Source organism: Lates calcarifer, linkage group LG5 (genome assembly GCF_001640805.2).
Source record: "Lates calcarifer isolate ASB-BC8 linkage group LG5, TLL_Latcal_v3, whole genome shotgun sequence".
NCBI classification, from domain to species: domain Eukaryota; kingdom Metazoa; phylum Chordata; class Actinopteri; family Centropomidae; genus Lates; species Lates calcarifer.
The window spans coordinates 22125881-22152101 of NC_066837.1; the positions used below are offsets into that span (position 1 = coordinate 22125881).

Consider the following 26221-nt stretch of genomic DNA (forward strand, 5'->3'; position numbering starts at 1 on the left):
TGACTAATTAACCTAAAAACAGAACATGTAATGGTGCCTCCGCTGAGGCTGCAGCACTTTAATTAGCCCACTATGAGCCACGTGGCACTGTGTCTCAGTCGCCTTCAGCCACTGATCTGCACAGTTATACAAACCAGGCTCTGTCCTGGATTTAGACTTGCTTATTTGGCAGCGGTAGAACTGAATATCACACAAAAACTCTGATCAGTTGCAGGCAACATAATTATTTCATATGAATGGACATCTTTTCAAACATGTGTGCACCCAGCACGCTGTTGTTAACATTTGTTACCATATACACAGCTAACTGCCTGGCCAAAAACAGCACATTTTCACGTTTTACCTTGATATAAAGTTCAATAACTGAGAATATAAATGGCAAATTTGCAACTCTTTCTCCTTGCCTGGAGGATGGGACTTAATTATTGGCTGAGGAGGTGCAGGAGATGCGGTGCCACGTGGTCTGTGGTCAGCTGGGTGAAGCCTCAGAAGAGGCAGCGGCCTGCAGCTGTCAAAAACGTCACCTGAACCTGGATGTGTGCGTCTGAGAAAGCTGGTAGTGAATTATGAAAGTTGGTTCTGAATTCAAAAACTGAATTTGGATAAAAATCAAATTAAATAAACACTGCTGCAAGTCAAAAATCTCATCTTTCCAGGAATAAAGAAAAACAGCCTGTTGAGACTGACCACCACAATGTTTTTTATCTGAGACAGTTTGAAAGAGTTGTGGTAAACCCCAGTGTCAGACAACTTCCTCAACCAGTAGATCATGTAATACTTCAAGTGAAGTGAAAACATCACTAAAATGGGGGATGAAATTGAACTTTTTTATGATTATTTATTTAACAACTTACTGTATTTTACTAATACAAATTAAAATGCTTACAGCTGTTATACATATCTGCTTAACAGATTCACTCAAGTTTTCAGACCCTGGATCTGTGACTGTGCAGCTATTTGAAGACCCCATACAACATTTTTAGGATTTAGTTTTCAAATATACTAGCTACAAATACTGTAATAATGATGGTCTGAAATGTCTGAAAATACAATCTGTAATGGACTTTAAGGGTAAACTGGGAGGTCCACTGAGTCATCAGCCAAATACAAGATTACTGTTGCTGCTTTTGGATATGGACAAGCAGGGGATAATGGGACACTCCTCCAAGGTCTCAGTGTTCACTATATGTCCACTGACTTAAAATACTCACCACTTTCTTAATCCTAACTGGCTAGAAAGATGGTGACAAGCATCTCCGTCCAGGAAACGTTAACTCTGTAACAACAGATGAAAACCAGATTATCATCATCACCATCATCAATTCTCTTCTTCTCACAAAAGAATCCTCTCATTGAAAATATTTAGACAGGCACAGAACACAGTTCAACACAGACCTGACATGAAGGTTTAAAAATAAGGTAAAACTTTAATAAAAGCCTTAAACTGTAAACAACGACACAACATTTAATTCAACCCATTAAAACAGAATCAAATTTCAACAATGTCTTCATATACAACAATGATCTTTAACAGAAAACCTCCTGCCCTTAGATTTACAGGTGGATTTATTTGGGTCATTTTAAAAACATTTTTAAAAATCCATATAATGACAAAAATGAGGCTTACACAGAAAATAATCCTTTCAGCGAATTACAAATTACAAATGATTAGACTCAGTGCTCCAGTACAGACCTTTGTTACAGTGTTACAGATATGAAAGCAAGGTGAGAGAGATGAGAGAAGAGTCCCTGAACGAAGACAGTAAGAAGATAAAGGAGAGGGTAGTAGGATGCTCTCATCTGAGGTAACACTGAAGGGTAACAGACAGTGGCAGGAAGAAAGGAAAATTGGTGGGAATCCATTTCTGGGAAGTACGGTGGTAAGGTGGTGTGGCTAGTTGAGAAAAACAACAGAAGAAACAGAGTAGTCTTTAGCCTCTGCTGAATCAAGGAATCTAAAAAAAAGAAGAAGAAAAAACAGTCGGGGGGGTTGTTTTTTGTCCAGTCACTTCCCCTCCCAAGCATCTTCCCTCTGTTTGGCTGCCAAGCGCTTTTGTTCTGAAAGATAAATCACACACAGACCATTCAACATATCAATCAGCAAAAGCACTTAAATAAGCTACACTTTGGTCATCTGTTGCTCTAAATTTATGTCGCCGTCTTTCCACATGCAGGGGAGTGAAGCTGAAGCAGACTGAAGAGGCAGCTGTAAATTAATCCCTGGATGCAGCCATACGTGGCATCCATTCCAAGGACACAATGTTCAGCACATGATGCACGTCTGCACTGACATTTGCTGTGCGTGTTGTGATTGTAAATAAAGAGCACAGCAGTGCACACATGCTAAGAACAAAGGAGCTTTTTTTAGTTTGCTATACTCAAGGCCCTGACTTCCTGACTGGCTGTTCAGTGGACGGCCATTTGTGGTTTTCTGTGCCTATATACTTATGTTCCATCTGCGAAGGGAAATGGCTGCTGTACTGATTATAGACCTGTTATGATCTGCACAGAAATGGACGGAGAGCAACTTCTCTTGGTATCAATTTGCAACTACACTTTCCATTTTTTCTGTTAAATACAACAACAGCTCCCACTTGTGGTGAAAACACTGTAATGCGAAGCTTGAGCACCCAAGTTCTCTCTAACAATTATTAAACTTATCATTTACTTTAGCAACAGCCAGCCTGACTTGTGGATCTGTAGTATTTCAATCTGCTTTTCAAAACTCAAGACTACTAGTGGAGAGAGCACACAACCAAAATACACAAAATAAACAGACCAGTCTACGAAGGCACAGAACAGGTTCTGCTGGTCATGTCATTGCTCCATAATCATAAGCTGAATATAATTTCTCTGTGTATGTGCACCTCTCGCTTCCTGGAGTTTCCTCCTCTCTGCCTCCCGCTGCTCCTTCGTCAGGTTGCTCTTTACACCGAGGGCACCGATCACAAGCTTGCGAGCCAGTGCCGCACTCGTCTGAGGTCTCTCTTTAGCAGGCAGGAGGTAGTCTGGGGGTGGGTGGAGAGGAGAACGAAGAGAGACACATATTATACTACTATAGAAATGTGTGAGATCAATGACATAGACATGGGAGAACAGAGGACTGTATTTGTACCTGAGCAGCTGCGGGCTTTGGCTTTTGTAGCAGAGGAGGATTTGGAGAGTGGTCGCACCTTCATCAGTGGATTTTTGGATCTGAGAGCTTCTCGGGCTGAAAGGGGGAAAGACACAAACTGCATACATGATGTGTTGTTCAATATGATCTCAATCTAACTGGCAACATTGTGGCAGGCGAAAGTGACACAACAATAATTACTACAGAGGATGATGAACTGTAAGGTCTTCTCCTCCGAAACCACCTTTTATGTGACAGCGCTTAACTAACCTGCTATAGGGCTTGAGAAGAGGCCCAGGGCATGACTGTCATCGATCCACTTAATGTCAAAGCCTCTCTGTCTGAAAACACAGTCAGAAGTCACACAAAAGCAGTGAAGAAAAAGTTACAAAAACCAAACATAGATAAAACAGATTCCTCTGAGACTTCTGGCTCTCAGATACAGTGCATGCATCAGTGACCCAACATTTCCTGAGATGTCAAATTCAGACTTACTCTAGTTTTAATCCCATTTTTGTTAAGTCATGAGCTCCCAGAGAAAACATTCATTAGGAGAAAATGCTGAACATCCAAGAGTTTTACTCAAGATGCCAATGTTAATCTTAAAATGCAGCAGATTATAATGATGAATAGGGACTATACTGTAATTGAAAAATATATTTTTAAGGTTAGCTGTTGTACACTGAATTATACATACTGGTAACACTGGAATAACTTGAGAAGGTCTTCTGTCTTAAATTCTGTGGGGAAGTCGTAGATCTCTATGATGTGAGAAAGTTCATCCTCGCTGAGGTCGATGTCGTCTTCATCATCATCACCTCGGTCCATGTTGTAGTAATCAAACCTGGATTCCTGGATTGACTCCTTCTTTCTACCTTCCCTCACAGCCAGCTGGAGCAGGAAGAAGGAAAGTGTGCAGATGAGGACAGATGGGAGAAGAATGAAAGGGATAATGTTCATTAAGCCTGAATTATAGTTCTCTGTTTTAATGCTTTAGTTACATGTACAAATAAACTGGCAACTGAATGCCAGTGAATGCCACTGAATGTGAATGTTGGGGAATGTTCCCCTGGATATCAGATCTTGTTTTGTATCATCCAGAACTCACCTCTTCAAACAAGTGTGGATCCAAACAATCTCCATCATCGTTGAACAACGTGTCCCAGCTCTCCTCTTCCCCTTTTTCCTCCTGAGGGGACGCTTCTTCCAGCCGTGAGGTAACATCTGCATCCACACTGGTCGACTCAGGCTGTCCATTAACCTGTACATCTGCATCCTGTAGCGCTCTTCCTTCACATCAGGCTTGATGTCACGGTTTGGTGCCTGACCTTCATCTTCTCCTCCAGCAGGTACTGTCTTATCTTCCCCTCCAGCCTTGTGCTTCTTGTTCTTGGCATTCTTTCGTGCCTTGTCGGTGTAACGAGGCCTGGGTCTCGGCTTAACTTCTCCCTGAGTCTGAGGTTTGTCTTTGGAGGCATTAAGTCGTTGTTTGGGGACGTATAAAGCCTGACTTGGTCTCTTTGACTGAGAGGGAGGTGTGGGTGTTTGCTGGGTTGGAGCACAGTCTTCTTTAGGTGGTTCCAACTCCATTATTAAATTATGTTGTTAGAGCACCTGCTAACAGCAGAGAAATATAACAAAAAGACGTAATATGATGTATTAAATCTTTCTTACGTGTGTTTAATGAAAATACTAATTCATTTATATTCAAACAACTTGAACTAGCTTACGTACTTTGCTAGAATGGTCTAAAATTTAAACAAGTAGCATTCAAACCAGTGCACTATATTGAAGTTAGCTACAGTTAGCAAACCGAATTAGCTGATAAGCTAAACTTCCTCTCACTGAGGCTACAATAACCATTTATTAAAGGCACAAAATATTAAGCTAATAACGACTCACATTTAAGTATCGTTTTATTCATTTAGTTGTCATTCGGACGATATTTACCACCATTTCCTAGAATTGTCGCTGCTCTCTCAGCTTACCTGTGTTTGGTTTGTTTAGCAACAGATTTTCGTCGCACTGCTGACGCCAGCGTAGGGGAACCCACAGCATTCTGGGAGATGGTGTTCTTGCATAGCACTGCAGCGGAGCCAGGCTGCACGACGAATGCGTTTGTTTCACGACAAAACATTTCTTTTTCAGCAGAGTATGCACTTACATTGTTGCTCGAGATTTTTTTTTTTACCCCCACAGAAATTATTACGGTATTATTTCTGTGCTGTTGCTTAAATGTGTATGAGTAGCTGCGCCTACAAACATAGCAAACATCCGCTTCTCACGGACGCTCAGCGAAACACTGGTCAACCATTGGTCAATTTTTAATTATTCAGATAACTCTTCGGCGATTGGCCAATCTTCCACACATTACACAAGCTGTTTCGTAAATTTTAAAAGCGTAAGTTGTGTAAGGTGGGGGATGTCTGTCAAATGATATAATAACGCTACTGATTTCTACTCACATTACTGCAGCGAAGTCAGATCATTTCAATCTCTCTCAGAGCCCTCAGGTAAGGTGGCATTTCGATAGTTAAGGAATGAAATTCTTGTATGAGAGTGTGCTCAAGAATAAACAGAGATGAGGAATGGTCTGCATGCCTGGGTTTATTGGGATATTTCATCGTAGTGTGCACGAGTGGCTTCGTGGAGCACATGTAAGCATGATTAGTCATTATCCGTCAATAATAACACTGAACATATCTTAAGAGAGCGTTAATAACACATATTGTGTATCTGCAAAACTGTACATTTTCTGGATGGTATTCAAAGTCTAAAACTTTTGGTAATCATCTCCAAATGTGTGACTGTAGGAAACCATACTTAGATTATTGTCTACTATAAACATCACCCTCCTCCATCCAGTCACCTAACTCTGCCCTTGTGTACACATTTGTTGTTCCAGTATGTTTTGTGTTGTGTCTGTTTGTGAACCCCTTTGTAATCCCCAGTCCCGGAATTCTGTGTAGATCATTTAAATAAATTAAGTTGGGGGACTCACAAATACACATAATATGTTAAAGATGTGTATATGTATGTACACATACACATGATAGTGACGGTCCTGTGTAAACATAAGTTAACAAATGTGGAGGCTGAGCTTGCACTTTTGAATGAAATGTTCTTATAGTACCTGTGAGGTAGGTATGTTATTGCTTTACTTGAAGATGCAGTATACTGTCTATTATGTGGTGAACACACAGTGTCTCTATGCTTTGTTAAATTAAATTTGCTATTACCAAAGACTTGTGTGTGATCTACATCTTGACTTGAAATGCATAACCCACACCCCTGCTCTGTGTCCCTGTCAGGTTGCAGTAATGCAGGGTTCAGGTCTGCTGCTCCTCCTGTTGGTCAGTCTCTGGCATCAGTCTCACGTCCAGAGCAATGAGCCCATGCTCCAGGTTGTAACACAGACCATGCTTCCTCCTGACAGTCTGCACAATCCCACACAGCTCAACTATGGGATGGCTGTGACAGACGTGGATGGTGATGGAGACCTGGAGGTGGTGGTGGCAGGGTGAGGGGCAGATAGCGTGACAACATGCAGCTATAAGTTTGTTTCCTAGTGCAGAAATCCTTATGAATATGTGTGTTCAGAACAAATCTAAGTGATGTTCTCCTTCAGGTACAATGGGCCCAACCTGGTGCTGAAGTACAATCACACTGAAAAGAGGCTGGTAAACATTGCCATTGATGACAGTAACTCTCCATATTATGCCCTGAGGGACCGAGCAGGTAATGCTATTGGAGTAACTGCCTGTGATGTGGATGGAGACGGACGTGAGGAGATCTACTTCCTCAACACAAACAATGCCTACTCTGGTAAAGAGTGCACTGTCAAGATCACTCATCAAAAATGCTAAATGCAGGGCCCCAGCAAGTCATTTTAGCTGTATAAATTTCATCATGATGACATACTGACTATTCTGTTCTTATGCAGGACGGGCAACTTATTCAGACAAGCTCTTCAAGTTTCGTAATGGCCGCTTTGAGGATCTTCTGAGTGATGAACTCAATGTGCGTCGTGGCGTCGCTAATCGCATGGCGGGGCGTTCTGTGGCATGTATCGACAGAAAGGTCAGTAAACCTTAAGTCCTGCGATTTGATTCTTCATATTTCACCCCGTGTATTTCCTCTTTTTCCTGCCCTCTTCTCAGTAAATCACAGTCCCTTCCCCTCACTTCTCTTCCCTCTTGGTGCCCTGCAGGGAACTGGCCGTTACTCAGTGTACGTGGCCAACTACGCCAGCGGTAACATCGGCCCCCATGCTCTCTTAGAAATGGATGAGGCTGCCAGCGATGTGAGCAGGGGCATCATCGCTCTGTCTGATGTGGCTGCTGAGGCCAGAGTCAACAAACTCACAGGTCAGGAGGAGATAAGCGAAGAGAGAAGTGAAGCGTGTGATGGTTTGAAGTTGGCTTATTTACAGTGTGCTTATTGCCCAGGTGGTCGCGGTGTGGTGGTTGGACCGATTCTGAGCGAGGCCAGGTCTGACATTTTCTGTGACAACGAGAACGGACCCAACTTCTTGTTTAAGAATAATGGAGATGGGACTTTTGTTGACATGGCCAGAAAGGCAGGTGAGTATGGAACAGGGAGGGAAGAACATGAAAGTACAAATGGTAGGAGTAGAAATACTTGTAATTAACTTACCTACTGGTACTCAACCTTTACTTAACTTTTTTGATTGTTTGTTTGTTTAAAGAACAGTTCTACAATATGCTTTAAATTAAATGCCAACACGAGAGAGTCTCAGCAAGAAAAGAGAACAAAAATGCTCTCCAAAATGAGAAATGTTACTTTAAAAGTCTTGCAGAAGAACAAAGTGTTATTCAAATATTTAGATTATTTCTCTGGAAACGTAGTTTAATAGGGGAGAATAGGTGTGCGCCACTATCTGCCACAGTGTCTTCTTTAATACCACCACTAGATGTCACCAAAGACATGAAATCTTTATAAAAAAAAGAATTCTTATAGATATACACAGTATGTATGATTTTTCCAGCTCTAGCCATTGCTTTAACTCTGTGTCTATATCTAAAGGTGTGGAGGACCAGTACCAGCATGGCAGAGGACTGGCACTAGCCGACTTCAATGGCGATGGAAAGACAGACATTGTCTATGGCAACTGGAACGGCCCACACAGACTTTACCTGCAGGGCAGTGACTCTAAATTTCAGGTAAGGAACAGGATGGTAGAGGAAAAAATATCAGATAAAAGTCTGTGAAATGGAGAGATTTTGACAAAACAGGATTTTAAAAACTATTTCTTCTCATGTGCAGAACATTGCTACTGGAGGATTTGCCACCCCCTCCCCTATCCGCACAGTCATCGCTGCTGACTTTGATAATGACAGAGAGCTGGAGGTGTTTTTCAACAATATTGCTTACAGAGGAGCCTCCCCTAACAGACTGTTCAGGTAAGATTTAATTAAAAGTTAGAAAGAAATACTTGCAGTAACACACATTACGGATCAATATTTGAATTATTAGCTATTTTTTAATTTCTTTGTTTGCAGGGTGTCAAGGAGAGCTGATGAAGACCCACTGATCCAGGAGCTTAATGTGGGAGATGCTGCAGAGCCACAGGGGAGAGGAACAGGTCAGTTAGCTCTAAACTCAGAGCACAGGACACTGGACAGCACATTCTCATCAGTTTTATTCTAAACATGTTGTAACCTAGAAGGAATATGTGATGTCTTTGCTTCCTCTCTCCTTGGATGAGATTTACAGAGACAAAGCTGTCAGATAAACAGCACAGTGAAGTTGTTATGTAGGTCAGGTCAGTGAAAGCTCTGTCTGTGTTGGACAGGTGGTACTGTGACAGACTTGGATGGGGACGGACAGCTGGATCTGCTGCTGGCACATGGAGAGAGCGCTCAGCAGCCAATCTCTGTCTTCAAGGTCACAAAGGTGCGTGTGCACGTTTGTGTTTGTGTGTCTCTGTTTTTGTTGAAGATATTGTGGTTCTGATTATCTACAATCTGTCGTCCTTGTCGTCAGGGCGCGTCCAATAAGTGGCTGCGGGTTATCCCTCGCACACAGTTTGGCTCTTTTGCCCGTGGTGCCAAGGTAACAGCTTTCACCAATCAGAGTGGAGCTCACACACGCATCATTGATGGAGGCTCTGGGTACCTGTGTGAGATGGAGCCTGTCGCCCACTTTGGTTTAGGTAACTATTTCTTTATTATGTACATCACAGACACTGAAAAACACATATATAAGGTCAAAGACAGTATACTTATCGATTATTTTTTATCACCTGTAATAAACCTAATTCAGAACGATTTAAATTCATGTGATGCTCAGTAATTTTTCTACCCATGACCCCAGGAAATGATGAGGTGAAGGTGCTTGAGGTCTCCTGGCCAGATGGCAGCTCTGTCACTCGAACCCTTCAGCCTGGTGAAATGAACACAGTGGTGGAAGTAGCCTATCCCAGTGGAGGGGAGATGTCTGTGCTAGCCAATGACACGCAGGTATGCGATACGAATCCACAGCATGAACTATGAACACGGGTAATGTTCCAGTCAGCCAGCTTCTTATTGTGGCCTTGTTAACTTATCCAATCATCACAGTCAGTCTCTTGTCTTTTTCTCTCACTTCCAACTTCAGTTCAATAAGATGCAATTTACAACACAATATTAACATAGGACAGTGCTGTACAAAAACAACTCATTGATCGTCCTTTGTCTGCCTGTATTTTCAAATATTTACTTTCTTTTTTTCAGTGTGGTAAAGGCTTTACTGTCAAGATTGGCCGCTGTGCAGGTAGGCAGTTTTTTTAAGAGCCTAAAGGGAGCTATTTGTAAGTTTTACACAGCCACTTTAGCATTCACAGCTGTTTAGTTTCCAGACAAGAAGAAACGAAACAACAGGAATGTAGTGGCTCTAGTACTGGTACTTTGCTCCTACATGTTAGCATGCTACACAACTAGCTCCTGTCACATCACTTTCCGATAGCAACTCACTGTAGGCCCTCAAGAAGTAGCGCTGCTCAAAGGGTGTATTCTAAATGCTACAATGTGACAGAAGCTCTTGGCAAGCGACCATCACTACCACCTGCTTTTAGCAAGAAACTATGTTCCACAGCAGAGAAAACTTACAAATAGCCCCTTTAAAGATGAATTAAACAATTTGATATCAAATATTAATTTGTTTTGTTTTAATGTTCTTTTAATTTTCATTTTTTTTACAGGTCTTTGAAGATAATCAAATGAAATGCGACAAATTTTGCTTTGGAAAAAATAATATTACAGATAATGGTTTAAAAATACTTTTCTTTTTGTCTGTGCTTTAAGACAGGGGCCTTCTTATTTTCTTTACTCTATGAGTAGTTTTAATATTTTTGTGTTTCTTTTTTTTCTCCAACAATTCATATACTCTTCACATTTTTACTGTTCTTGTTGGGTTATGTTTGTTTTTTATGTGCCATGACAAACTCACTTAATAAACTGCTACAAATGAATATTTTGGGTGAGTCAGAATATTATTTCATACATACAAAAAAGTTATATCCATCTTCAGTGCTTAAATCTTGCATACAACCTCACCACTCCATTTATTTTTACTGACAAATGAAAGCAAGTGCTGCTTGCGTGTTGGGTTTATCAGCAGAAAGAGAACTAGCATGAGCAAGGCCTAAATTCTGACTATGGAAAGATACTGAGTTCCTTTATTATTATTCAAAAAAAATTCCTCTGTGTTGTCTAAAGCTTATGTCTGCCCTTTCTTCTTTTCCTCCACCATTTTCCTTGTTCTCCCCTGTTCTGTCCCTTTATCTATGCAGCCTTGGCACCATTTTACAGTGGCGTCCACTCTGCTTCAGTCTCCGCATTTGAAGCCTCCCGTCTTAAGACAGTTTTACTACAGTGTGTCTTGGTGATGTCTGCACTGGCAGATCTCAGGGGTTGGTAGTTGTCAGGGTAACAATGGCACAGTAAGAAAGCCGTTAACCAGTACTGCATGCCTGCACCGAACATCTGCTAAAAGACTTGATTTCTTGTGACCATGTGTCCATCTGGATACACTATTTGATCATATCCCAGTGTCTGGATGTCCTGCAGGCTGGACATTTCCTGTTTGCTTTGGTGGACAGTGTGCATGCTGTAGTCCCTGCAAGCTGTAAGTGAGGACTGAAAAACTGGGATCAGTATCATGCCCTTTACCCAGCAGGAAGTACTGGAGTGTCATATAACCAGTCGAGCATGCATGCAAACATGAGGTACTTTGCCTGACCGAAGCTTGTTGTAACATCGAATTACTACGATTTTCTGATGTTTTCAGTGCATGCAATGGGTTTGAATTGTTTTCATCAATTTGTACTACAGGCTATTTTCGCTGCTGGTCTTGCCACTGCTTACATAAACAATGGCTGTGTTCTGTTCAAATGTCCCAGTAAGACATGACAGTGTGACTGTGAGGCATGTACAATACCAGGACCCTGAAACTGAGGCAGTCATTTTATTTACACCTGTGCTTTTCCTGCTGCAACAAGTCAGATTGTCTGCCATTCTATTTTGTATGTTTCCAGTGGAATAATGAAGAAAGATGAGCTCTGTGCAGCTGTGATGAAACAGTATTTATTTGACAGCAGTCATATATACCTCATTGCCATGTGTATCAAACAATAAGCAGTACGAAATTTTGTTCTTGCACACAATGTCACTAAAATAAAAGACACATTCACTTTTGTGAGCCAGTTTTTGGCAGTTATTGTTCTTTGGAAGTTTGTTCAGAAGTCAAGGAAGGGTTGGTGTACTTTAAAACACTACAGGTGAGATTGAGGAAGACTTTTTGACCCATCCTTCGTCTGCTTACTGTTGTATTAAATGCACAGTATGCCTTTGCATAATCAAAATTTAGGAAGAGTTGTTCTCTCTCATTGAAACCAAGAGGTTAGTACTTGGTTTTGTGCACACATCTGTGTTTGTGTTTCTACCTAGCTTCACGTGAAAGATATGGAAGATCTGCTACATTATATACATGGACAAGCTGTATGACATTCATCTGCTACCAGATAGCATGATTTACAGCAGGGTGATGGAGGAAGAGCTTCTTTGTACAGTTAATCTGGGCTCTGGGCAGGTGAAACTTTGTGATGCCCTACTCAAATACTTGTACATCCTTTTTACATTTTCTAAAAATCTGGCAACTCAGCTAGAGCTACAGATAACATCTTAAAAGCCAGTGTCCGGTGTGCCAGGGTTGGTGACACGTTCAGTCCAACTTCCTGGTTGGTCCGGTGTGGTCAAGGTGCAGCTGTGGCTGATCCGGACTGCGTGGTGCAGCTGTGGTGGCTGAGGTATGAGGTTTGGTGAGGCTTGTGGTCTTCACTCCTGTCTTAACACTTCCTTCCTCCCTTTTATCACCCGCCAGACAAGACAGGAAGGAGGGTAATGGTACGATCACACAAAGAATTACCAGCTAGATGGTTTTTTTTCTCATGGAAACATTGCATCCAAACATGACTGTGTCAGTGCGCATGCACATGGCTTTGCAAGGAACTACTAAAGTGCGCGTTGTAAGCGTTCACTGTGAAAAAAGCATTTTAAGCATGTGATGGCAGATCAGGTGCAAAAATACTAAGCTAGTGGATCTTTTGTGTGAGCATAGCTGAGGGTGCTCTAAGTATTGGGACAGGAGTGGCATTATTGTCCTTGCTTGTCCTCTGGAGTTGTGAGTGATCAGGGGGACATGGTTTTTAGAACGTACGCAGTCATCGAGCAGTGCTGCCGGACACAGAGCTGCTCCCTGAGCTGGAGCCACTGGAGCCCCGGTCTTCATAGATGGAAATCTCTATCTGGTAAAGGTAGTTAGGGGCCAATAATCCATTGTGGAGTGGGGTTGCTTAAACAGAGAAGATAAATGCACATACATTTATTTGCACTCAAAAACACAGAGTAAGGATACGACACGCATTCCTCTCTCTATGGGATCTGTGATGAGCAGACCTCTGGGAGCATAGATCTTCTCATTCTGCTCCTGAATGTACTTGGCTATCTTCTTCAACACCTGACACATGGACCGAACAACACAAGAAAAATGTGACAAAAACATGACACTGACGTTCATTGATATTGGAATGTGTTGTGTTTGAGATCACCATACAGACCTTCTCATAACGTGTCTCCATGCAGAGGAAGATGAGATACGCCGTAGCGCAGGCCAGACACCCCTCCAGGTAGGACTGTCCTCCAATTTTTTCTGCCTCTGCGTAGTAATTATTCAGAGTCTTCACAGTGTCCTCAAACAGTGTTCGCTCAATCTGGAAACACACGCAGAGACAGAGTCATGAGAGGAGGGATTCTGTGTGTTGTGATAAAATGGGTAAAACATGAGAAGGAGGGAATAATTTACCCACTCCTAATTTTGACCTTATTTTTCTCATGACAATCACAGAAATTGTAGCTATGACTTGGTGCTGCAGCTAACAATCCGGCAGTTATGTCCTCAATTAATTGTGTTTATTTGTAGGTCTATAAAATGTCCAGAAATACTACAGATATCCACTTGACTATCACATACATTAAAACCTTGCCATTGGGAAGTCGAAACTATGTCATCTTAAGCATTTTATTTTGAAAAAAAAACTTGAATTAACCCACTGTTTCACCTTCCACCACAGGCATTCTAAACATATGGTTTAATGTTTTGATTACCAAATGATATCTGTAAATATATGCATTGTCTGAGTAAATAAATCCAAACTACAGCCAAATGCATGCGTGGTTTGCTACTTAGCATGAAAGAACAACACAAAATATAATGCAGGAGCATGTTCGAGGTAAAATGTCCTGAGTCACAGGCTCCTGTCTCCTCACTCTGCTCTCCAGCTCCGAGGGGAACTTGGTCTGAAACTTGCAGGTGGTTCCTTCGCTGTAGTCTCTCTGGATGAAGACTTTGTTGGCCAGAGAAGCACTGTGCCTCAACTCCTGCAGGTTGTGGAACTGAGGAGGAGAAATCACACATACACACACACACAAGCAAATAGCAAGGGTTAAAACAGTATCTCTTTAATGAGTCCCCAGAGAGAGACAGAGCAACACCCTCTTCTGTGTACCTGTTCACTGACAACTGTGTACAAACAGACGCTGATTTGGAAGTATAGGATGATAGAGGAGATGTGATCAATCACTCTGTGGCTTGGTGTTTGCACTCATTTTTGCCTTGTTGTCTGCTGGAGAAGAGCCCAGCATTGGACATACTATCCTCTATACACACACACACACACACACTCCCAGTTTGTCGCTCTTTTTCTCTCTGGTCTAACAGGGAAGCACAGTTTGCACGAGACGGGACAACATTTCACTATCAGCTCACAACAGATCGATCAGGTGAAACAAGATGAGGCTGATAAAAGGCCATTCAATTTTTATTTTACAACTCTTATAATTCAGCAGTTAGAACGGCGCAGAGGCGAAAGAGGCTGGAAAAGCAGTGAGTGAGGTCAGGGCGGCGTGGCTTCTGTCCATGGTGCTGAACGCTATTCCTCCGCGTATATGTGTGTGTGTGTGTGTGTGTGTGTGTGTGTGGTCAATGGTCAGCACAGTGGCCTGTCACACGGATTAACGGGGCCGTCTGAGCAGACAAAAACAGATCTGCTTTCACCAAAACAGCTTAACATCGCGCGGAGGACGGAGCGGTGATCCGATGTTTCTGCCACATTTCTGTTTCCATGAAGCGCAGCTGACTTTCAAAATTCCCGTTAATGGTTTATTTTCCCTATGAAATACCAGAACACGCTTACAATTACAAGCGACAAAAAAAGGAAAAAGAAGGAAAAAAAAAGAAACACCCAACCCTCGGACGAAACTGGCATAATAATGTAGGACAACCAGTCGTCAGTCCTGATTCAAGTGAGCCGCAACTGAATCACAGTTTAACCGTGCGCAGCCTTAATGCCCTCTCTGGCCATAACTGTACACGCGCCCGTTTTATTCACAGGTTAACACAATACAGTGGTTTGCGCCGGTGGTCGAACCCTGAGCAGGAAACATTTAAACCGATAATATCGCCAGTCTTACCTCTGTCGCCATGTTGCCATCCGTGGCCGTGGGGACGAGTCCCTGCATGCGCTGAAATCGCTTTACTGGGACACACGGGCGGATTGGAGGAGCGGAGGGGGGGGAGGGGGCTGGGGGAGGAGGAGGAGGAGGTGAAGAGAGGAGAGAGGAGGAGGCGGGGTGGGTGAGCCGGAGGGGCGGGACTAACTTCAAGTACACGTTTAGGTCATAATAATTCAGCTTTTCTACCGTCTCACATGGACCGTGCATACATTTGAACTCAGCTAAGAAGGTGTTAGGACTAACATTACTGATGGCCGTGCTCTAGTCAAGCGTCCTTATAAACCATGATATTGTGACAGTGAGCCAACATGCCCGATACCAGGACCATGAAACCAAAGCAGCTAAATGGAACTCAGCCATCATTTACACCTGTGCTTTTTCCCGCTGTGAGATGAGAAAATGTTTTCTGTAAAAAAAAAAAAAAAAAAAAAAAAAAAAGACCTGTTGTGTGGGGGGGAAAAAAGGCCTGTAATCTACATTTTTGGCTAAACTGACCTATTATCACCAAACCTGTTAGCAAACAGTTTCCTGCTTACACATCCAGTAGTTACAGAGCTACATTAGTATTCGTTTGTAGAGTCATGTTTTGGGCCACCTGACAGAAGTAAGTCCAATATTCACTCTCCTTTTACTTCTATTTTTCTCTGCCCCTACTCTTCAGGGTAATATCTAGCTGTTCAGCTGCAAAATGCTTCACTGTGTTCACCAGCTGGTTGCTAACTGTGTCTGGCTGCTGTTAGTGCTACACAAGTAGGTACAGTTGGTTCATCAGAGCTTTTATGGCTGATAAAGCTGTCTGCTGTGTCTGGAAATGCTGCTGATGAGAGATATGACACCAACAAAAATAAAACAATGAACTGAGAGATGGTAAAATACACCATATATAGCTGAGGGGAACTGCGCATATAGCAGATAACTGTCAGAGGGTTAGAGGCTACAAGCAGCTCCTGTCTCATTACACATACTCATTTGATCCATTGTTAATCTAAAAATAATCATAAGAGCAGCTTTAAGAATTTGAATCTTAGAGGCAAATCAATATCTACAGTAATTGTGAAATTCAATCACTACTAAAAACTTGATAATTAAATCATATACAGTATTAAAATACGTCATTGCCACTGTCCAATGTCCAGATGGTAATTTCATGTTGTGCTGTAAGTATTTTTACAGAACTTCAGGCAGTATCAAGTCACAAAACTCTACATAAATATTTAAATGCTATTAATTATGTGGTTCAACATCAAGCGTCCAGTAGTGCTTAAATTTTACAATTTTAGTTGCTTATAAATTCAATTTCTTGTGGCCTTTCATTGCTTCTGTACTTCTCAAAAAGTCTCGAAAAGTACATACTTTTCACTTGTTACTTTAAACTTATCAAATTATCACAGAGTTTATTTCAACAATGGCATATTTCAACCATAAAATAAGGGGCAGTATATACAGAATTCATCATTAGGTCAAATAACTTGCACTTCATGGAGTTTTAAATTAAATATATTAGATATAATAGAACAATTTACAGTAACAGTTTATATATGATTACAATAAAAGCAAAGCAAACAGTTACAATCATCTGTGTCTGAATCATGATTAAAACAACTTTGCCATCAAGATCCACCTTTTGGGCTATAATGCCTCCACATAAATTCTTTGAAGTCCCGCTTGCAAGAGTATGAGGCTCTGATGACAGTTTCAGTTGGTTTCTCAGCCCATTTAAATGAATTTAATCCAGTTGGTTTGACTTTGATCCAGTTTATGGAAAAGCTTGGGCTGCAGGGATATGTAGTTTTTTAGGCTGTTGGTACACTACAAAAAAGCTAGTTTGACATTCACAGCCCTCCAGTACACCATCGCCAGCAGTTTGCCAGAAATGTGATGGGATTTGTCAAAAGACTGTGCATTTTCAGTCTGATGTTGAAGAATTATCAGTTCACTTCTGGACTTGAGTTACGGTAAATAAGGTGCAAACTATGGTAGTAGTGTAGAGTAGTGTGTGTTGCGGTGGGAGCAAGTGCATTTAGTAAACCATGAAGTAAACCAAAATCACTGGCCTTGAAAAGTTGGACAAACCCAGGACTCATCACATGACATTACTGACCAGTTACAGGTCAAAGTGTACTGGAGGACAATAAATGAGTCGGTGTGAAAAAGTTTAGATGGTCAGCCTGCATATCCTTCAGCAACCAAGACCAAATGCAGAGCTTGTTCTGCCCATACATCCATTGTTTTGTTCATCCAAACCAAATTCAGTTTAGTTGGGAGTACACTGCCCAGCTCACAACATCATGCTCATCACCAGTCTAAAAATATGTCAAAATTATCCAGTGCCAGCTTGGTCTTGTTCGTACAGAAAAGTCCTCTCAGCATTACAGTACAGTTAAACCGCAATGCAGGGCTGAAGAACATTCAAGTGGACTTGACTTTGTGGCGAGGCAAAGCACATAAAAGTAAAACCACTGATATCCAATATGATTATTTGTACTACCCAACACCACCAGCCCAATCCTGGCCTCCACCCTTCATTCGTTTTACTTCCCTCTGCTCAGCAAAGGGGAAAAACACAGTCCCTTGATTTTAGAGCAATTATGCTCTGTATTAAGTCTCATTGATTCAGAAGGTCCAGTTCTTCATTGAGAGTTGAAACAGGAAATATGTAACATATTACAGCAGAAGTCCCATAATCATCACAAGTAGCTACGGAGGGATGTAACTGGAAAAGACGGGGGGTCTTGGAATTCAACACAGGAGGTATCTTGACAGATATTATGTGCCTTAACATGAAAATGAAGGCATGTGTGAGGGCTTCAGTAACTAGGTGATGGGCTCGGGGGCGAACAGTTAATGACCTCCCGCTGGCCACTGAGAGACAAAACCGATTTGCCATCTCACTGTAACTTGATGAGAGAAGAATTACAGGCAGCACAAACAAACACGGTCTCTCTCTGGGCCTCTGGAGCTGAAAAGGAAACAATGATAATAGAGTAAGATCAGCATTCTGAGAACAGAGGTGTAATAATGTGATGTGACATGATGCAGCTATCATGCAAATTTTATCATCCTGTATATGAATAAAATGTATATAAATGAATCAAACAGTCCAGTATTTTTCATTTCTTTCTTCTTACCTGTTGCCCCCATGCAAGATCTCAGCACCTTAAAAGAACAGCATCGAGAACAGAAGCTGTTGCCACAGTTACTGCAGTTCCTCTGCAATAAGAAGAGACATCGTGCTGAAACTCGTGCCAACAGAAAAGTAAGACAAAATTAAATATGATGATGACGTGATGCCTAAATATATCCCAGATTCTTGTCACAAGTTTTCAGTCTCACCCTTTTCTTCAGCACTGAGAAGACGGCATTACAACTAGAACAGTTGCCTTTGGAGACAGAGAAAGGAAGGAAGAGGGAAGTAGTATTATGAAAAAAAACTATCATGAAATAAGAAATAAAATGTATCTGTTCAGAGCTATATGAGACTAACAGAAAGACTCATCTTTCATCCTGAAGTATAATAAGAGGAATGAAATCAGTGGATGAGTCAGAGCAGACTGACCTGTGCTGGTGGTGGGGTAGCGTTTACGCAGTTTCTCTGTCAGTTTTGACACTTTGCTGCGTATTGGTTCGTTGCGGCTCAAGAGACCATTTTCAGAGATGGTGTCATACTCCGGGGCTCCGAGAGGCCCATCGTCATCCTCCTGAGGGGGAGAGTGGGGGAGGGAGGGAGGAGGAGGAGGAGGGGGATGAACAAAGAAAAAGGTAGTTACATACTGTATGAGCTACAGTAATCGGAGTTTGTCTCTAGGGGGTGTGGAAACCTGGCCAGGAAACAGAGCCAAACTCAGCAGTACGGCTAGACTGGGTGAAATTAATTGTGATAATTTCAGCCAGTTAGACAAATGGATGTTTGGCAAATAAATCAAGCAGGATGATGGAAAGTAGTAAGGCTACTAAGGAAACAGACGCAGGTGGAAAATAGATACATTTACAGGAAAATACATGCACGCTTATACAACTGTACTTGACCTACTTGCCAAACACAAAGATGGCAAACCCTGCACACAACTGAGAACACAACCAACAGGAGTCATTTTATCCTTGTAATGCTGAGCCTATAAAGTGTTGTTGACATCCCTATACCCACCTAGATATTCCCCAAATTAAACTTGTTAAATGGTCTATTTCCTTACTTCCTCGAGACCAAGAGCTGGATAATCAGGTCAGTACAATATGACCCACTGAAAGGCACAATTTCAGCTTCACAGAATGGTACAAGACAGCCAGAGAGTGAGAGGCCAAGGAAGAAGCAGAAGAGGAAAGTATTCTTCTTGCTAGAGAAATCCATCCATCTTCAACAGAGATGATTTTTGGGAAACAGGATGCCCTGTTTCTGCATGCTATGTGTTGAACAGCAGATATTCAAGTCGCAACAACTACAATCAAAAACTCTAAAATAAACAAGCTATTGTGCACCAACTCGCTGATGAATCACATGTTGTGATTAAACAAATAATATGCCTCTATGCAAAAAACACTTCATTCAGTTCAAGTATTTTCTATCAAAACATACACTTAAAACCATTAGTCAGTCAAAATGGACTGAGGAAGGAAAAGCTGATTTTATGAGTGCAATATGCCTCATGAACAATGCCACTCATGCAGACTAGAAATGAAGGATCCTGTATGATTGGATTATTAGAGATGACAATTATGGGTCTGTTAATTATAGTATTACATGTCACTATCACACAACTGTCACTATCATGCCAAGGGAACGAACACATGAACGCATAGGAGGATGGATGGGAGGCACTGGGAGATCCACTTACCACTAAGACCAAAGGGGTTTCCTTATCAGGATGCAGAACAACACATGAGAACAATGTTATTCACAAACACTGATATTCAGTGCAACTCTAAAGAAACAAACCCAAACCCATGCTTCAAAGAGCAAAGCAAGAACTAAACCACAAGGTCACCTCACACAAGCTTCCGACACATGAAGTTGTGGTTCATGTGTCAAGTAGTTCTGGATGGTAGTGTAATAGCCTCTTCTAAACAGAGGGGGGTGATACTCACCTGCAGGGAAATTGAATGTTCCTGATTTCAGATGACAGCAGAGAAAAAACAGGAAGTATGAATAAGGGTTTTTCCCCCCCACACAGTTATGGTAAGCTCCAACAATAACACATCAAATTTGTAAATAGGGAGTAGACATAGATTGTTCACATAATCCTCCAGCTACTTTTGTTTTACTTAAAGTTAATTTGGTTGGACAAATAGAGCAGGAACTTCATACTACAGTTGTTTAGCAGATAGGAATAGTTCAAACATTCTTATTTGCTTTCTTGCTGAAGAGTTCAATGGAAAGATTGATACCACTCTCACGTCTGTATGCAAAATATGAAGACAGAGCCAGGAGACCCTTAGCTTAGCTTAGCACAAATTCACCAAACAACACCTTTAAAGCTCACTAATTAAAACCCTATAACCTGCGTGTTTAATGGAACAACAAAGAAACCAAGAAATAGTCCCAAATGAAATCCACAAATGTTGTTTTACACAGATTAAACATGTGATACAATGCATTAATTAAAACCAGGTTAGCCATTTCCAGTCTTCATGCTAAGCTAAACTAACTATCTGATGGCTTCAGCTTCATATTTACTGCACAGAATCAACAGTGATATCAATCTTCTTATCAATCTCTCTGCAAGAAACCAGTAACATGCATACCAACCATGCTTATTTTCTCTTGATTTGTCTTTTATCATCAATCCAACAAGAAATACCAGATGCCCAGATGTCTTACGTTCCCACGTCAGATCTGATGTGGAATGGCAGCAAGATTTGGGAAATAACTGAGACATAGGAAGACCAAAAAATTAGCATATCAGTTTAGAATGGTATTCACCTCAATGGCATCCTTAAATTCATCATCAGGTTCTGCTTCCTCAGCCTCCTCCACACTGCCAGGAGACAGGTCCTGTCATCAAACACATACACACACACAGATAGAGAGATAGACAGACAGACAGACAGACAGAGAGAGAGAGAGAGAGAGAGAGAGAGAGAGAGAGAGAGAGAGAGAGACTTGTCAATATGTAGAGACTGAGCTATAGAGTATACTACAAACAGATCCCACATTCTTGATGGTCCTAAGATTAGCACCTTGGACAGTGGTCAGGTTATAACTGATCCATCTGAGCTCAGGAAAGCAGGAGGATGTTATAAACTGTAGAAAATTATATTAATTTTGATGTGTGCAGTTTTGAGTTCACTGCTGCCTTGCTGATTCCTCTGCACAGGTAGCTTCACATTAAACTGAGCCCACGCTTGTGCCTTTACTGGCAAATGAAACTGCAACAGAAAAAAGTGGCTCTGTGGATGGATGGAGAAAATCCATGCATGGATTTATGTTACATTACTGGATAAATACACTGAGAGCATGAGATAAACTGGATAAGAAGCTTACAGCTGTGGTTGCCTTTAATGTAAATCACAACAACTGACCCCGTCAGTAGTTAAAGCTATATGCACTTTTCTCTACTTTGCTCCTTCCTCTTACCTCCAGACTAGTTGGTGTAGGGGTCCTGTCCAGCAAGTTGCCTTGTTCCTGTTCCTCACACAGCCCCTCAGAGGTCTTGGTCTGGCCCATGCAGAAAAACTTTCTTAGGTCCAATAAAACTGGAGGCACAGAAGAAACAATATTTACTTTAGTCTCTCTTTCAGAAGTTAGTGAGTTAGTGTTCAAGCTTGCTTCTTAAAAACAGGATACCTCTGCAGAAGTCTCTGTTCCACAGGAAGATGGCACTGTTGAGCCCAGCGAGCACCCAGCCCACAGGCGCCACATAGAGCAGACACACCACTATTAACACCCCTCCATAGAACCTGGAGAGAGATATTAAAAATGTCAGGTCACACTGAATGCAAGTGATTGCAAGCCACTACATTCTCACTACAAGTACATTTACATTTAATACTATAAACTTGTATCTACTGATCTAGCTTTGAAAAAAGACAGTATTTCAAGCTGTCTGCATGAGATTTCTAACTTTAGTATTCCACTGTGATTCCTGTTAACACACTACAGAGCACAGCCCAATGAGGTAACATTAGGTTACAACATCAAATTTCCCTCCAGTATTTAACTACACCTAGAACACTACATGTCTTTATGTGATTATGCTAATACAAAATATGACTTAATTTGGCTTAAAGTAATAACAAAATTTAGCTGACTTTTCATTTATATTTCTTACCAGTATTAGTTAGTGCTAACATCATCAGTTGTGAAGTTCTCCTTAAGTGTAATAGTACTAATGATAGTGATGACTTATTACTCAAGACTACAGGTGACACCATCTGTGCCTCTGTGTGTGTGTGTGTGTGTGTGTGTGTGTGTGTGTGTGTGTGTGTACACAGATGCAGACCTTGATGACCTGGTATGACTATCCCAGTAAAGGACTTTGTAAATAGCGTCTGCTGACTGACAGGCAGAGGACAGCATGTCATCCAGGTGCTTCAACCTGGTGAAGACGGGAAACACCCCCAAACACAAACAATATAAGAACAAACATTTCAACCCATTCATGAACAAATACCATGTACAAATGTCACGATTACGGTTTGTAAACTAGACCCAAAAAGGACAACTAAATAATATTTTCACTATTAGTTAGTTAGAAAACAAACAATTTTAAAGGTATCCTGCGTGTGCAATATTGGAACTGTACAGCAATGTTTTGATGAGTTTGTTACTTCAGCTCACACACGCAAGCCACAAGTCAGGGGTTCATACAGTGTGCCATAAAAGGAAGCAACACAGCAATGAAATGTAAGAAAATGAGGAAGAGCAAAAATTAATGTAAGCAACGCAGGTTTAAAACGTTCTTGTAAAAAGGCTCTGCAAACATACTTAAAATAAAAATAGCAGCTTTACGCATTTGAGAAGTTGTGATGAATAAATGTTTACAAAATTAAGTGCTACATGGAGGCAAGGAACGCCAACAACAAAAAATGGAGTGGCGTTTAATCCAAACAACTTTTTTCCAAACCAGTTTAGATTCAGATGCGTAATTTTTTGAATAAAAGCACCAAACATCATCATATTCCAGCTTCTCAAATTTGATCATTTGAATATCTTTGTCTTTGGACTGTGTGTCAGACAAGATTCTGTAGTACATCACTGTGGGCTTCAGGAAACTGTAACTGACAGTGTTATTTTATATTTTGATATTTTCTGATGTTTTATAGACTAGTTTTATAGAAAATAATTATATTCCATTATGAAACATGTGTCTTACAGGTCTTTTACTTCCAGCATGGCCTCCTGTTTGGTGAGATGCACTGTCTGCAGGTCTCTGCGGTGCACAGCGTGATAGCGCCTCCTCTGGAGCTCAGCTTCTGAGGCTGTGCCCCCACACCTGTCCTGCAGGTAACCCAAGGCAGCAGGCACTGTCACTGCCACCACACCCACTGAGAACCAACCCACTGACACCAGAGAGGCAGACACAACAGCACATTAATAAATTATTCAAGTGTCTTTTAAAACACCACACAAAAGGTGAATCAATATTTATGCCTAATGCTTCATCTTACCTTCATTAACTGTGCAGAAAAAGACATTAAGGAATATACAGACAAGCAGAGAGCACAGGGGCATCTTCCATCTGAGAGATAAAAAAAGAAAGCAGATGACACTGAATACTCCAATATAGATATGGCTTCTTGCCATTACTACTCAAGGCTGAAAGCAATTATATCATGTGATGCTCAAATAGACCACAGACACATATACACACCCAAGCAGGAAGCGGCTCAGTTCCACTGCATCTGCAACTGGTTCTAGATACATAGCCATTCTCTTGTAAGACTCGACCATGTTGAGGAGGTCAAAGTTTGGATTACACCGAGGGCTCCCCAACTCAGAGGCATCTGGAGACCCAGAGGTCTCTTTGGATAATGAGTGTACCAGCTCCCCACGTTCCCCTGTACCCTGCGAAGCATCCTGGGACACTCCGGCACTGTGCATCGTCATTCCTGTGTAGAGTGAAGAGAAGTGGCATTTGGTGAATTAGCAGTAAAAGGCAAAAAAATTCTAAGATACAAGTACAAGTACAAATTGATACTGTCTGTACAGAAGATGAGGAACAGTGGGGAGACTGTAGCCTTGAGCCAGACCTCTGGATCACACTCACATCTGCAATTGTTATCACAACTCAAGTGAAGCAACAGCCAGGGAGACTGAAACCTTTGACTGAGTCACTAAAAAGCAATTTAACAGCATCAGAAAATCTTACTTCCAGTGGTTTAACTCCTCACCTTGTTGCAGTGATGATTAGTGTACTCCACAGTGTGTCAGTACACTATAACACCACTGTTAGACATAGTTACAACACAGGCTGTTCTCTATTTATGCAAGCCTGCCACTTATTGTTTAGCAACTAGGGTGCGGAAATGTGTTTATAGGGAGGGAAAGCAGTATATGAGGCCAGAGGTATGATGGGGAATCTTCATGCAGAGACTGTACAATATAATTTTAATTTAGATTCAGTGACTGTAAGTCAAGTAAAATGTGTGTTTATCAATCTCTGTTGTTTGACATGGAAACCACACCCATCAGTGATGCTGGGTGTGCTCACATGTGCAGCACATTTAAAATTATCAACCAGAGGCGGTAGATATACAGCTCTTTTTGTGCGTGTTTTGGCACACTGCACTCAAGAGGAGTGTGTGAGACTAAAATAAAGTGAAGGTACCCCTGAATACACATTGAATTAGCTAGGCATTACAAGGGTGAATTCATTTTGCAATGTTATGGTCAAGATGCAACTTTGCACCTTTCAAGGTAGCTTGGTACTTCATGTAGTACACAAGTAATCCTAACCCAAGGCTGTGAACTTAAACTATTCATCGTGACCGTGAACAGCCACGAACAGAAGCACCTACAATGAGTGACATCTCAGTAAATCAGCGTCTTTAACTTAAGTGCTGTGGCCTGTGAGATGCTGCCAAACAGGAAAGTTAACTTGGCAGGATGACAAAATTACACTGTAGATATACTACTGTAACTTCAGCCCAGCTAATACCAGCTGCCGAGTGTGAGGGAGATAACTCACCCCGAGCCGAGAGTCCAACAACAGCAGCTTGTGAAGCAGCAGCGGTGCTGAGAGGAGCTCAGGCGAAACTAGCGAGTCCCACCGACATCATCAGTCCGAGGGAAGGAAGAGCCTCCAAATTCAACCGGCCTGGTCAACATGACAGCAGTCTGTCCTCCTACATGAGCACTAACCTCTCAAAGCGAGTCAGTTTACAACAGTGTCGGTTCGTCCGCGGAGAAACCCCGTCGGGTAAATCAGTTATTTTGTTTACGGACGGCAGCTTATCGCAGCTAGCTTTGTTAGCTACGTCTTGTTCCGAGAACGTCCGCTTCCGCGTTTAATCCAGACCGAATAATTGAGAGCAGAAAAGAGGCATATGTCCGATACAGTCGATGACAGAGCAGGGTGATCTTTGGCAGCAGAGTTAAACTGATGTTTATTAGGTTCCATTTGTGCCAAAATGGTATCCACGTCTATGTGGACAGAGCATGTGACAAAACATTTATCTGTGTCATTTCGACTGTGAACTGTGCTCCCGTGGTAACAAAAGTATTTAGACAGTCAGATAGTCTGTATCAGCTGCTCACCTTACAAAAAATTACCTGTGTCATTTCAACGTGACCTCTGTCTCCCTGTCATTTGACTGCTTTGTTATGCATGTTGTCCCTCTGTTGTTTCACTGTGCTGTAGTGCATGTCGACCAGATGTCGACCCCCCCACAGAAAACGTTTAAGGTCATTTTGGAAAGTTTTCTCAACATTCATGAGGTGTTTGTTTTTTGGAACAAAAAGTACCGTTAGAGCGCAAAGCTATAGGTTGTGGGGACGTTAGGAAAACAACCAAAATAACTATCAACGTTCGCTGCGGTGGACGACACATCTGGTCAACATATACAACAACACAGTAAAACGACAGGAAATGCAACAGTTCGA

The 26221-nt window shown here is 41.7% G+C and overlaps 4 protein-coding genes across 6 annotated transcripts; 1 reads left to right on the plus strand and 3 right to left on the minus strand.

Moving 5' to 3' along the window:
- Positions 1 to 1401: 1401 nt before the first annotated feature.
- On the minus strand, positions 1402 to 4705 carry r3hcc1l (R3H domain and coiled-coil containing 1-like). Its single transcript, XM_051070289.1, has 7 exons — positions 4469 to 4705; positions 4224 to 4376; positions 3813 to 4006; positions 3386 to 3456; positions 3116 to 3211; positions 2868 to 3008; positions 1402 to 2058 (listed from the first exon to the last, which is right to left on the minus strand). Exons 1-7 carry the CDS (start codon positions 4703 to 4705, stop codon positions 2006 to 2008), a joined length of 945 nt encoding a protein of 314 aa, XP_050926246.1. The 3' UTR covers positions 1402 to 2005.
- A 759-nt stretch (positions 4706 to 5464) lies between these two features.
- On the plus strand, positions 5465 to 10586 carry crtac1a (cartilage acidic protein 1a). Its single transcript, XM_018664761.2, has 14 exons — positions 5465 to 5628; positions 6427 to 6635; positions 6744 to 6940; positions 7059 to 7195; positions 7326 to 7482; positions 7564 to 7698; positions 8162 to 8298; positions 8402 to 8538; positions 8638 to 8720; positions 8931 to 9031; positions 9122 to 9290; positions 9452 to 9597; positions 9850 to 9889; positions 10317 to 10586. Exons 2-14 carry the CDS (start codon positions 6436 to 6438, stop codon positions 10322 to 10324), a joined length of 1647 nt encoding a protein of 548 aa, XP_018520277.1. The 5' UTR covers positions 5465 to 5628; positions 6427 to 6435; the 3' UTR covers positions 10325 to 10586.
- Positions 10587 to 11684: 1098 nt separating this feature from the next.
- On the minus strand, positions 11685 to 15275 carry golga7ba (golgin A7 family, member Ba). Its single transcript, XM_018664762.2, has 5 exons — positions 15145 to 15275; positions 13942 to 14067; positions 13233 to 13385; positions 13031 to 13132; positions 11685 to 12920 (listed from the first exon to the last, which is right to left on the minus strand). The coding sequence occupies exons 1-5, from the start codon at positions 15190 to 15192 to the stop codon at positions 12837 to 12839; spliced, it is 513 nt and encodes a 170-aa protein (XP_018520278.1). The 5' UTR covers positions 15193 to 15275; the 3' UTR covers positions 11685 to 12836.
- Positions 15276 to 16665: 1390 nt separating this feature from the next.
- On the minus strand, positions 16666 to 25642 carry zfyve27 (zinc finger, FYVE domain containing 27). Of its 3 annotated transcripts, XM_018664757.2 has the most exons (14): positions 25308 to 25642; positions 23991 to 24228; positions 23788 to 23858; positions 23493 to 23679; positions 22620 to 22715; positions 21965 to 22077; positions 21755 to 21873; positions 21101 to 21172; positions 20266 to 20286; positions 20016 to 20036; positions 18743 to 18884; positions 18520 to 18566; positions 18315 to 18396; positions 16666 to 18145 (listed from the first exon to the last, which is right to left on the minus strand). In XM_018664757.2, exons 2-14 carry the CDS (start codon positions 24224 to 24226, stop codon positions 18075 to 18077), a joined length of 1278 nt encoding a protein of 425 aa, XP_018520273.1. In that variant the 5' UTR covers positions 24227 to 24228; positions 25308 to 25642; the 3' UTR covers positions 16666 to 18074. The 3 variants fall into 3 exon arrangements, with proteins under 3 accessions (XP_018520273.1, XP_050926732.1, XP_018520276.1); XM_051070775.1 differs by lacking the exon at positions 20016 to 20036; XM_018664760.2 differs by lacking the exons at positions 20016 to 20036; positions 20266 to 20286.
- Between the last annotated feature and the right edge of the window lie 579 nt (positions 25643 to 26221).

Coding starts and splice junctions, on each gene's coding strand:
- r3hcc1l (XM_051070289.1), bottom strand. CDS start 4,705: ATGGAGTTGGAACCACCTAAAGAAGACTGTGCTCCAACCCAGCAAACA. Junction 3,457..3,812: donor AAGTTATTCCAGTGTTACCA/GTATGTATAATT, acceptor CTGTGTTTTCAG/ACAGAGAGGCTTTGACATTA. Junction 3,212..3,385: donor CTTCTCAAGCCCTATAGCAG/GTTAGTTAAGCG, acceptor TCCCCCTTTCAG/CCCGAGAAGCTCTCAGATCC.
- crtac1a (XM_018664761.2), top strand. CDS start 6,436: ATGCAGGGTTCAGGTCTGCTGCTCCTCCTGTTGGTCAGTCTCTGGCAT. Junction 6,636..6,743: donor CTGGAGGTGGTGGTGGCAGG/GTGAGGGGCAGA, acceptor GTTCTCCTTCAG/GTACAATGGGCCCAACCTGG. Junction 8,539..8,637: donor TCCCCTAACAGACTGTTCAG/GTAAGATTTAAT, acceptor CTTTGTTTGCAG/GGTGTCAAGGAGAGCTGATG.
- golga7ba (XM_018664762.2), bottom strand. CDS start 15,192: ATGCAGGGACTCGTCCCCACGGCCACGGATGGCAACATGGCGACAGAG. Junction 13,386..13,941: donor CCTCGGAGCTGGAGAGCAGA/GTGAGGAGACAG, acceptor GTGTGTTTCCAG/ATTGAGCGAACACTGTTTGA. Junction 13,133..13,232: donor TGGAGACACGTTATGAGAAG/GTCTGTATGGTG, acceptor TCCATGTGTCAG/GTGTTGAAGAAGATAGCCAA.
- zfyve27 (XM_018664757.2), bottom strand. CDS start 24,226: ATGACGATGCACAGTGCCGGAGTGTCCCAGGATGCTTCGCAGGGTACA. Junction 23,859..23,990: donor CTGAGCCGCTTCCTGCTTGG/GTGTGTATATGT, acceptor TTTATCTCTCAG/ATGGAAGATGCCCCTGTGCT. Junction 18,567..18,742: donor CTACCCCACCACCAGCACAG/GTCAGTCTGCTC, acceptor CTGTCTCCAAAG/GCAACTGTTCTAGTTGTAAT.